This window comes from Anguilla anguilla, chromosome 4 (genome assembly GCF_013347855.1).
Source record: "Anguilla anguilla isolate fAngAng1 chromosome 4, fAngAng1.pri, whole genome shotgun sequence".
Taxonomy (NCBI): Eukaryota; Metazoa; Chordata; class Actinopteri; order Anguilliformes; family Anguillidae; genus Anguilla; species Anguilla anguilla.
The window spans coordinates 57,995,118-58,007,420 of record NC_049204.1 but is presented as its reverse complement, the minus strand read 5'-3'; the positions used below and the strand labels follow the sequence as shown (position 1 = coordinate 58,007,420).

Below are 12,303 nucleotides of genomic sequence, written 5' to 3'. Positions count from 1 at the left end.
ACCGCAACAAACCTGGTTTACCTTTGTCCTGGAGAATAGGTCCTTGCTCAACTCTGGTTATATCATGTCCTCAGTCTTTACAGGTTGAAAAAACAATTTATTTGATTAGGCTGCATAGTCATTGGTATGTAGCTAAAACATTAACGTCACCTATAATCAGGAAAAGGTTGATCAACAATTTGTGGATATTCAATGCTGAACAAACACATATGCTATATGTACTGAGGATTGTGGGGCAATCATTTTCCCTTATTCCAGAGGACAGGCTAAATTGTGGATTCAGTAATAAAGTAGTTCAAATCCAATTGTAATTTGACAGCCATTGCGTTCCATCAGAAGCACGGTAAATTAAAGTAACCCAATATGTAGCGGCTTAATATATTATTTACAAAGGGATCTCACGGGCACTGGATGGTATACTGATTTTTAGGAACAACTTTCCTCCAGGTTGAAAAAGAAAAAAGCAGGCACGTTTCATCAAACTTCATCTTGGAACAAGGCCAACACGCACCTCGCACACACGTGACCCCCGGGTTGAAACTCCGCAGTTACACTAATTTGGCATCTGACCTAACGCACGGATATCTTTAAAAGGATAATGGACAATGATACGGATTTTTTTGTGAAATATAACGAAGGAACTGACTCTGTACGGTAGGGGTTTTCCCTGGTGGATGTATTTTTACGTTGTGACGTTAAGCTATTTTGATATTGTGGTGTGAAAAGTTTAACATTTGGCTACAAGTGAAACGGAAATTAGGTCGACGACAACATTTTGCACTCATGCTACAAATAATTATGTGCTTAAGTAACCGACGCATTTGGATAAACAATATTTCCAGAGACAAAATTCGGTTTTGCAACCATTCACTGTAAAAAAAAAAAAAAGATGGGTTTGAAATTTAGCCTATATGTAGCCTAAAGAATGAAAACTTACGGCGCGGTATAGCCTATCAGTTTCCTCATGAACTAGCTACAATGCCTGCGCTAAATATTTGCAAACTCGTCCTGTTTCAGGTTAGATGGTATTTTTTAAATTAATTTGTAAATGCAAAAAGCAACTGGAGTAATTATAAAATAGCCTTAAGCCGACGGTATGAAGCATACTGAGTTGCGGTTAACTTAATAATTTAGCAATTTTTGTAGTGGTTCGAACAGGAAACATGACGTGTTAAGGGGGGCGATTTTTGTTATTAAAATTTTGAGACGCTAAAATACGCAAATGCGGCTAAATGCTAGATGCAAATAGTTGCTGGAATGACGCCTTATTACCAGAATGGCGGATTGTTAAAACCCTTATTTTCGGCAAAGTTCTATTGAAAATTTCAATGTTTACGTTCCCCTTTTTTATTTTCAAGTATCATTTCATAACATGCCTGTAGCATGCTGTCTGTTTGATCTGAAGAAAATATACTGGTTAAGTGGATTTGTTAGGTTTTTATACTTTTTATTTGGAATTTTATTTATTTTTGTTATTATCTTGGCTTGTGTATAACTACAGTTTGTGGTTTTCTTTGGAGAACTGACTACTTTTATTGGTTTGCAGCACTACAATTACCCACGATATGGCGAATGAAGAGGATATTCTGAAAGACGATCTCAGATACTACTTCATGAATCCGTGTGACAAATACAGAGCGCGTCGACAGATTCCATGGAAACTCGGGGTGCAAATATTGAAAATCATCATGATTACTACACAGGTGGTATAGGCCTTTATATATTGATTATGGCTATAGCCTCTGCATTTGAGACCCAGTAATCCCCGACCATTACTAGAAAATTATCAATATGCGGGGGTTTCATTACTGATACAAATTTTCGTTGTTACCCGTAAAATGACTAGTCCCTCTCAACAGACACTACAATTATTTATGGTTTGCTTTCATTTTCAAAGCTTGTCCTTTTTGGGCTGAACAATCAGCTTGTGGTTTCCTACAAGGAGGAGAATGCTTTGGCCTTCAAGAACTTGTTTCTGAAGGGTTACAGTGGAGTTGATGAGAATGACTACTGTGTGGCAGTATACTCTCAGGAGGATTTTTATGACCACCTCTTTTATGTGTTTGATCAGGTAAGTTTGTTTTTCCCTCAATTTTATTTTCTGTTTCATAATATCAATGTCTTTTTATGACAGGTGAGAAAGTATTAGCTGATTTGTGTTTGTGTGTGTGTGTGTATGCACTACGTGTGTATATGTATGTATGTGTATATATATATATATGTGTGTGTGTGTGTGTGTGTGTGTATAGTTGTAGTGTACTAATTGTCACAATATTGTGATATTAACACTATGTTATGTCCTGTGTTTTTAAACAATGTGCAAATAAAGTAACTAAACTAGCTAACTGTCACCACCTACTGGTGATGCTCATTAAAACACAATAATCGCTCAAGTGAAAATTTGTTTACAGTAGGTTTAGTGTCATCCACCGAAAGCTTGTCAGTTCAGTTCTGGAAACTGGTCCAAAAATAATATAAATAAATTTCCTGTAGCTGACTTTCTTTTCTGCCTTTTATCCATTTGTATGGTATTTTGTACTCTGTCTCTCATTGTACTATTATTGTTGTTGGCTGTGGATTCTGTAGACTGAGCTCTCCTGAAGAAAGAGACTCAGTGAGACCTCCCTGATTAAATAAATAAATAAGTAAATAAATGCAAATAATAATCAGTGAATTGTGTTTCCTATAGTACAGGCAGTTAAAGAACCTCACCGTGGGTCCTGTGGGCTATGCTGAGGATGACAGTAAACTGGTGCCCCTAGTCATCTGTAAGGAGCACTATAAGAGAGGCACTGTGGAGCCATCTGATGAGTTTTATGACATTGATGCCCAGATAGAGAGAGGTGCTGCTCTTTTGCTGGAAATAAATAAGTAAAATAAAGCATATGTATAAAACTGGTAAATGTCCAAACTTGACAAAAATCTAATTTTTTCACATTAATTTTTATCTTGCAGTTTGCTTGTCACTTGATCCCACGAGTCTGGACAGCTGGAAAACAAACAATGAATCATTTTTTGTCCTTGACTTTTACAGGTAAAAAAAAATGGAGATATTTTTATTGACACACAAAGATTTTGCACATCTAAATAAATGTCACCTTGTTCTATTTCTTGTAATGCAGGCTTATAGGTGTTACGATCTCCTTCCAACTTAAAGGAATCAACCTACAAACAGTTCGCTCCCTTGAGTTGCCAGACTGTTACACATTCTTTTTGACAGTAAGTTTGTGAGGTAACGTGATTTGATGAATAACCTACCACCTCAGGATCCGTGTTATAAACATCTGTTTGAGTATTTTTGTGTAAATTTCATTATGTAACACTTTATTTTGTTTTTAGATTACGTTTGATAACCATTCTCACAGTGGAAAAATTAAAATCCTTTTAGAAATTGATGCTATCAGCAGTGCTTGCAAAAACTGGAAGATTTCAGGAACTGGTAAGCTTGGTCTTTTTACTGCATACCAAGTCAACCTTAATTAGCGGATTCGGCTGTATATTAATGAGTTTAATGAGATGAATTTTCAGTACTTTTGTAAATAAAAACTGTCTAATGCACCAGATATTGATTGGGTGATCTGCTCAATTTATTCTCTGAAGTTCCGGAGAAGAAGGTATAGATTCTCCCCTTTCCTGTATTGTATGCTAAGAGAAATGGTTTTCTATTTTAGCTCAGAAGAACACCCACTACCTTCTGGTGTTTGATGGCTTTGTTATTTTGGTCTGTCTAACCTCTGCGGTGCTTTGCACCCGATCAATTGTGCTGGCAGTGAAATTACTTCAGGTAAACCTCATTGTTTCCCTTTGTGCACCTGGGTAATGTAGTATCTTTGGCATAGAGATGATCTGATGATTGAGCATTATTTGTCAGATCGCACAGTGGAGCACCATTGCATGACAATTGAGGCAGAGTGTTACACATTTCTTTACCTTTCCTTTCACAGAGATTTTCCACATTCTTTCATGTGCACTACAAGCGTAAAGTGTGCAAGGCTGACCAGAAGGAATTCTTCAATGGGTGGTACATCTTGGTCATCATCAGTGACATTATGGCAATAGTGGGATCTATACTGAAGATGGAAATACAATCTAAGGTAGTTTTTAAATTAAAGGCTGAACGTGTATTTGTTTCATGCAGGGTTCCTCGTTTGTTGTTGTCCATTAGTGTTCGGTCTTCACAAACCATACCTGCAACCATTTGGATTATTGCATGGGATTGTTACATTTCCTGTACATTTTCCAATACATTGTTTTCTTGCTATTTATGGTGTGTGATTCTTTTAAGTTGCTCTAAAATGTTCAGCTTATTTTATTTTATTTTTCAGCTTAAGTTACAGTTTTTAGACAGAGCCAGAAAATGTACTCTTACATTAATATACCCTTACAATTAAAGCCTAAGAAGTCACAAGTGGCCCTTCACAATCTGCCATGACCTTATACATTCCACAAGTCAGTTCACTTACATTGATCAGGGTGAATGGTATTTAATGTTACTGTTAGAATTCTTTTTAGTTACTGAATTGTATCATTTTGTACATATGAGTGTTATAGTATGTCATCTCTGTTTACACGCCAGGAATTAGTTGAGTATTTGGATAATACAATTTTATTACAGAGCAATAAATTGATGGTTACCTTGTATCTATCTCCTTGTTCCTCTTTAGTCACAGAATGTTCTGCTCGTATTGCTCACTGTTAGCCTGATCATTGTTTTGTTCCTACTCCAGGAAGCTTAATGTTGCAGCCTCTGACCTGCTTTTATAGTGCACTTATCTCACAGCACTGCAGTATAATTCAGCCCTCTTTTATTGTTATGCATCTTTTATCTTGAAGAAAATTGGCATTCTGCTGTAATTAGAACGGTAAAGAATATTACAACTTGCATAATGTTTAAATGAATTAGCTGTAGTCTTTGGAACAAGAGAGCAGTATCCAGAGGAGGAGAGGTGGTTAAGCTGAAAGTTGTAAACGTTGAACATGTTCATGTCGAATTGCCATAAACTAAAATAGCGGTTCTTTTGTCACAGTCCTTGCAAGACTTTACTACGTGCCATGGGGGAAAATTAAAAATTAAAAAAATGTTTTAACCCCTTTAGAGCCTGACCAGCTATGATGTCTGCAGCATTTTCCTGGGGACCTCAACCCTGATGGTGTGGGTTGGAGTGATCCGATACCTTGGATATTTTCAGAAGTACAATGTAAGAGAGCATAGCCCGTGCGAACGTACAGTATCACGAGTCTTAAAGGTCTTTACACTGGGACTTCCAGGAGGAGATGCTGCAGTATTTGCTGTGATTTCCAGGTGCTCATTCTTACCATGAAGGCAGCGTTCCCCAAGGTCCTGCGCTTCTGCTGCTGTGCTGGAATGATCTACCTCGGCTACACCTTCTGTGGATGGATCGTCCTTGGGCCTTACCATGAAAAGGTGAAGGTGTTTTCTTGTTCCTGTTCCACCCGAAACCACCCAACTATGTAAACGGATTACTTATTGCCCTTAATCAATGCTGCTAACCAAAGGTTGGAGGTACTTGGATGTTCACCATTCGGACTGAATGTTCAGCATCATGCATTTAGCACTGTCCAGTCAAGCCAATATCATGGTTGTCTCTTCCCTTCCATTAAGTGGCCATGTTGGTCAGATCCTGTACAGCATATTGACTTCCCTATAATGTATTGTCCCTGCTATGGCCTGAAGTGATGAATGCTGTCAAAAGGTGGCAGTATTTCTACAAGTTCTGAATACCTCTGAGCTCTTTTCATGGCAAATGTTGCTTTTCGCTTAGTCTGCCCCACACTAACAGATTTTTATCTAGTGTATTTGCAGCTACTCTGCGTGATAACTCGAACCATGTGAAATTGCACATATACACCCCTACGCAACCTTAGGTGGTGCAGACTTGATGTGTGTCCTATTTTATTCTACTTTTTCTTTTTGAATCAGAAAGCCCCAGTTATTTTTTTGCCACTCTTGCAAAGTTGATATCTAATTTCAGACAAACCATGTTTGCTAGGCATGGCCAAGTTAGTTTTCATTGCTAATATAATGACATTTATATGTCACAAGCCCTTTTTAGATAAGAGTGGACACCCCTGGCCTTGAGCCTATGCTTTGTGCATTTTTTTCCACACCGGGCAAATATTTAATAAAATGATTGAATCATTCATATATACAATAGCTGTGCTGTATACGTGGCTCCCTGTGTGACTATTACTGTGCATAATTTTCTCTCTTTGCTGTTCCTTCCATGTTCGTGGGCTGCAGTTTGAAGGCCTGAGCCGGGTGGCGGAGTGCTTGTTCTCTCTCGTGAACGGGGACGATATGTTTGCGACCTTCGCTCAGTTCCAGGAGATGAGTGTGCTGGTGTGGGTCTTCAGCAGAGTCTACCTGTACTCTTTCATTTCGCTCTTCATCTATATGGTGCTCAGCCTCTTCATCGCGCTCATTACCGACGCCTACGAGACCATCAAGGTACTGCAGCAAGACGTTGTCCCAGTCATTAGCCATGATGCACACGTGCACACAGACACATGCATACATACATACATGCATACATGCATGCATACATACTGTACATATATACATACATACATGCATACATACATGGCCTTTTTGTTGGTTACATGTATATATTTACAATGAGAGACAGTGTTTAATGTCATCATAAGCCCCATGACTTAGACTAGTCTGACTTTTTTTTGTTTTGTTTATTTGAGAATGTGTTTTCCTTTTACACAGAACTACCAGAAAACAGGTTTTCCAGTGACAGATCTCCAAAAGTTTCTGAAAGACCACAAGGACTTCCCCTGTTCTGAGGACAGCCGGGAATTGGAAAGAGACTGCCTGTTTCTCTGCTGCTGTAGAAGGTACAGTGCGCAATATCTGCCATCAGCGGCAGAGGATCATTTCCTCCACGTCGAGGTTAGCCCACTGTAGCATGAGAAATGAAATTAGCGGTCAGGAAAAATGCGGACACACCCTGCAACGTGCTGATTACAGGGAAACCTGGGATGACTCTGGGAAAAATCCTCCCTCTTGGCTGTAATTGTCTCATAATTAACAAGCAGGCATCCAGGCGAAAGTGCAACACTGCGCAGTGCATGTATGCCTTCAAGCATATTGGTCATTGAGGTTCAATTTGAGTATCTTGAGCAGAAGCTGACTGAAACATGTACTCTACTACATTAAAGACTCATGCACACGATATACATTTTTTAAATCACCAACAAGTTGATGGCAACTAAAGCTGACATTTAAAAAAAAAAACGAACAAACTTGACAACAGTAAAACTGAGGAAGTCGGGGGTGCACACCACCAGGTTTTCAAGACCAGGACTCTGCCTTTGGGTGTGACATCCATACATTCTCTATGCTAATGCTGCTTTTAAAGGGCGTATAAATAGGCTTAGCAATATTTAACATGTACATGAGTACATACACTTAGTGGCACCTTTATTAGGTACTAGGGGTGGGGAAATACATGTACTTGTCGATGCAGATGACAAAAAATAGATTATATTAATTCTATTTTTAGGTTTGCAAATGGTTTATTCTCCTGACAATTGTATTGAGAACTATGATAGCTAGCTAAATTCTACTGATGGCACTATGTGAACAGCACACAGTTGTAACCGTGCATTGATGTTCTGTTGTAACAGACAGAAGTGCATCACGTTTGCTTCTGTTATATGGCTACAAAGAGATCTGACATTCTTGGGAAGAACATACCTCAATAAAATGGAAAGCCTGTATTTACCCTGCATCTTCATTGTCGCTAAATTCAAAGTTTGTTAGAGCTATGAACGAACTCCATTTTAATTTTATTTGGAGGAATCAAATTTTTCATAGTATAAAGGATGAAGTATGTTTGAAAGCCATAGTTTTTTGAAAGTTGAACCGGTTGAAACAACACAGCTACTATGAAAGTAAGTGTGTGGCCCACTTTGGGCTTTTCAGTATTGTGGGGAAGAAGGACCTTGACAGAACTTGTAAATTATGCAAGCTTTGCTGCAAGAAGTTGAAGTACTTTGCCAATTTTACAAACATGAGACCTCACCTCGCTTGCTATCACCCAGTATTGAAGGAAGTTGAATAGCCTGTAGTAGCGAACAACCAGCACACACCAACCTATTTTATTTCAAAAGACCTGCACTCATCATCACAGAAAACAGGGGCTTTCACTAGATGATCCACACAACGGAGCCCAGGTACAGCCCATTGTTTTTTTCACTGACAAAGCAGTACCCACTCTGTGTAACGAGACCAAGGAAAACATTATGTGGATCAGTGCTTTCGTGATGATCGACAGATTCCTCGAGCAGCAGCCAGCTGTTTTCGCCACTCTCCTTTGTCCTCAGGTGTCCTCAACCAACATTTGCGCGCTCAGTGAAACATGTCACCAACGCCGAAGAAATGGTGAAGGCCATGTCAACAAACACCACCACTACGTTGTCCGAGATCTCTCTATTGCATGTACAACTCTTCCATGACACATAAACCAACTTCAACCAAGTCAAATGCAGTCAGTGAAGATTTGACCAAGAGATACACAGGTGTACTGGAAAATAATATAGCCCACACAGCCTCAGCCCTCGACCCCAGATTTAAGACACAGCGTACTCTTACAGCAAAGCATTTGGACCAGATTTTATTTCTACACTAGCCAGTGGTGGACGATAAAGTACACTTTTCTACATTAATTTAATTTGTAATTAATTAATACATTTTTTCATTTATTTTAAGTTGCTGAAGGACAATATGCAAAAAAGCTTTCATTTCAAGTATTTTTTTTTTTGTATTTTCATCTTGTTTTTATTTTTGTATGAAGAAATGTTTGTCCATCTGAGAGCTGTGCTGCTGTGTTCAAATTGCAGTGGACTACCCTGCCAGCTACATGTTTCATGCGTTATGGGCCTGTTATGACTGATGCACTGTGGTTCAGTTTTTGTATTGGTTTTCATGCCCTTAAAAGCCTGAGAGGAGGCGCTCTACTATGCAGTATATGTTGAAATACTTGACATTTATTTACATAATAAAATAAGTTAAAAGTAAATTCTATTTACATTTTAAATTCATTTTACATTTTTTTTTGATGTATAATATATTTACTGTGGGATGTATTCAACTGCTTACTGCAATCAAATCTATTGTATAAAATCGATAATTACACTAAATTCGAGAATCATTTTGAAATTGTTGAAATTGAATTGTGACCCCAAGAATCTAAATTGAATTGAATTGTGTGATTACTAGATTTCCACCTCTAGTTGACTGGCTATAAAGGGATGCTGATGGTCTATGTATGCTGTGTCATTCAAATTATGCTCAATTGGTATTAAAGGGCCTAATGTGTGGCAAGAAAAAATCCACACATTACACCTCCACCACCGGCCTGCACCATTGACACAAGACCAGATGGATCCATTCATGCTGTTTACGCTACCTGACCCTACCCCCTGCCTGTTGAAGCAGATATCGAGATTTGTCAGACCATGCAACATTTGTCCAGTCTTCAAACCTACTGTTTTGGTGATCACATTCCCACTGTAGCCTCATTTTCCTGTTCTTAGTTGACGAAAGTGGAACCCAGTGTAGTCTTCCGCTTCTGTAGCCCATCTGCTTCAAGGTTCAACATGTTTTCAGAGATGCCCTTCTGCACGTCACTGTTGTAAACAGTTGTGGATTGAGCAACTGTGGCCTTTCTGTTAGTTTGAATGAGTCTGCCCATTCTCCTCTAACCTCTTATAAACAAGTTCACAGAATTTTTGTAATCACTCCATTTTCTGTAAACTCTAGAGGCTGTAGTGCCTGAAAATCCCAGGAGTTGTTTCTGAGATCCTGGAACCACCACGTCTGGCACTAATAATTCTACCACGGTTACTTTGATCATGCGTCTTTCCCATTCTAATGTTTGTTCAAACAAATAAGCCTCTTCATTATGTCTACATGCTTTATGTAATACTGAGTTGCATCCTATTTGCGTTAACGATTAAGTGGACCTAATAAAGTGTCCACTGATACTTGCATGGACAAATGACGTTCCCCCAAAACTGGACTCGACTACAGAAAAATAACAAAGAGCAATCAAACTCCCAGCTTGTTTCTTATTTGTATGGAACGAAATAAATGCGAAACAATCATTTTGTAATGTTTAGGGTCTCCATCATGTTAAGTAATTAAATATTTCCTTTGCTGTGTTTCTCTTTGTTTTGCTTTCAAATGTTTCAAAGAGTTTGGGGGACCGTGAAATGAATATATCAAAGTAGGTCATACAAATCTGATAGCTCTTGTCAAATTATTGTAAATCAATGGCTCCTTGTTGTGCAGTGGCTTGTTAACGGATGTAAAATTGTGTAGAAATATTAAAGAAAAAACATAATTTTTTGTTAGCAAGTCCAGACAAACCTAGGTAATTCAACCAAATCAGCCATCTGCTGCAGGGCTGTTTTTCATTGAAAGACGGTTACCTAACCCCCCCCCCCCCCCCCCCCATTCTGAACGGTGCTAGGTGGTGTCAGAGGAATCCAAATATGTTTCATATCCAGTGCTCACCAGAGAAAGTATTAGCACTGGTTTTAACCCATAGTATTTTTTACAGTATCATTCAAATTTACACTGTATTCAAAGAGTTAAAAATTATACATGAGGAAAAACATCCTACAAAATACATAACAGGCAACTGAAATGTTTACCACTCAGCATTCTTTACTGGCAAATTGATGTTGTGTGTAAATTGAGAAGGGTCTCTTGCAAGTAGTGTGTGTGAAAGCTGAGCTGATTGGATTAGTCACTCTGAGTAAAGTGCTTTCTTTTATTTTCTTTTGCAATTTGTGTATGTTTTATGTAAGTTTTTGTATATTTGGTTAGTGGTAAGATTAATTTTTTATCCACGTTTGTCTTTGCATTTCTTGATTATTGATCTGTCATATAAGTGTTAAAATATTAAAATGTTCATATATTTATTTATAGTGAAAGACATTGAGCTTTTGCTCCTCTGCTGTAAGCATTATTGCTTAACAATATAAGAGCTGACATACTCTTAACCTTCACAGAATATAATGTTTCAGAAGACAATAGTGGACTTCTGTTTATCTGCAGAAAGGTTTTTGTCACTCTAAGCAGGGGATGGATTACAATTTAAGTTAATTTCATTTCAAGATATGATCGCTGAGATGCGTCTGCCAGGAGTGCCTGTCTCAGTTTCATTCTTGCTGAAATTCTTACCTTACAATGAAATGCCACATTACTGTATCTTCCGTCACTTCCTTTGGAAATCTGTGCAGTGCACTGTCCTTTTAAATGCCTTGGAGGTATGCAGATGATAGAATGTGGGCAAAGAAATGTTCCCTCCATTATATCACTCTACCCTGTAAGAGGAACACACTTTGTATTTATTTTGCAGTTTTTTGTGAGCATGTCTCACAAACAGACATTTTGGTGTAGAATGCAATGTGTATAAATCGCCCATCTGAAAGATTGTGGGAGATTCAGTCTAATTAATGCTTGATCTGTTTCCTTCGTGCAGGCCTCCGAAAGATGATGACATCTTGCTTATTAGCTGAAGACGGCAGCAACAAAGGCCGTAAGGACTACTGGAAGAAGTACTGACTTGGGAAGGGATTATAAGAGTGTTGCCTGCCGTAACATGCTATATTGTATGAGCGACATGTTCAAGATAATAACAATTAAGATCATTCTACCGATATAACCATTGTTTTCCACAGGGAGCACGTGAAAGCTCTTAGTGACAATGTTTTGTATAATGTATAATTTCACTTTAAACTGATATCTAGGGAATAGACATATCCGCTCAGCATTAGCCAGAGAAAGTGTACTTAATTGTATCAATTGATTTTGTAATGACAAATAATTTGTAAAAATGGATGCCAGTGCAATTAAGGATGGAGAGCCACTCCATTATGGTTTACAGTAACTTGACTACTTGTACAATAAAGGCGTTGTTGCTTTGTGTTTACACTGATGCATCACTTATGTGCATTCATTTCTATAAATCTAAATGTGAAGTGAAAAATTGCAGAAATATTAGTACATTTGCTATCATTTTCCAAAATAATACCTAAATATTTGTATTTATATGCCAATATCTTGAGAAAGTATATCTCTAGAAGATGCAACAAACATGGCTCAATTATTGTTACTCTTTTTGCTTTTAATGTAAGCCACACAGTTACTCCATCAAAAATGCTTCACTGACTCTGAAAATATTTTTTCCAGCAGGACTATTAGTCAATATATTAATAAAGGCTAACAAAGTATATAAAATTATACATGTACATTATTTTTTT

At 38.0% G+C, this 12,303-nt stretch overlaps 1 protein-coding gene across 4 annotated transcripts; it reads left to right on the top strand.

Moving 5' to 3' along the window:
• Positions 1-502: 502 nt before the first annotated feature.
• On the top strand, positions 503-11,978 carry mcoln2 (mucolipin 2). Of its 4 annotated transcripts, none has more exons than XM_035414888.1 (14): positions 503-654; positions 1,547-1,703; positions 1,898-2,071; positions 2,690-2,843; positions 2,956-3,034; positions 3,123-3,219; positions 3,340-3,439; positions 3,672-3,784; positions 3,945-4,094; positions 5,097-5,198; positions 5,303-5,425; positions 6,263-6,469; positions 6,737-6,864; positions 11,523-11,978. In XM_035414888.1, exons 1-14 carry the CDS (start codon positions 599-601, stop codon positions 11,557-11,559), a joined length of 1,677 nt encoding a protein of 558 aa, XP_035270779.1. In that variant the 5' UTR covers positions 503-598; the 3' UTR covers positions 11,560-11,978. The 4 variants fall into 4 exon arrangements, with proteins under 4 accessions (XP_035270779.1, XP_035270776.1, XP_035270780.1 ...); XM_035414885.1 differs by lacking the exon at positions 11,523-11,978 and adding an exon at positions 8,356-10,196; XM_035414887.1 differs by lacking the exon at positions 11,523-11,978 and adding an exon at positions 8,356-10,196 and having other exon boundaries at positions 512-649.
• The last annotated feature ends 325 nt before the right edge of the window (positions 11,979-12,303 follow it).

Excerpts from the sequence above, each read along its gene's own strand:
- mcoln2 (XM_035414885.1), top strand. The coding sequence starts at position 599 with ATGGACAATGATACGGATTTTTTTGTGAAATATAACGAAGGAACTGAC. Across the intron at positions 3,220-3,339 it reads GTTACACATTCTTTTTGACA|ATTACGTTTGATAACCATTC; the intron begins GTAAGTTTGTGA and ends TTTTGTTTTTAG. Across the intron at positions 3,440-3,671 it reads CTGGAAGATTTCAGGAACTG|CTCAGAAGAACACCCACTAC; the intron begins GTAAGCTTGGTC and ends TTTCTATTTTAG.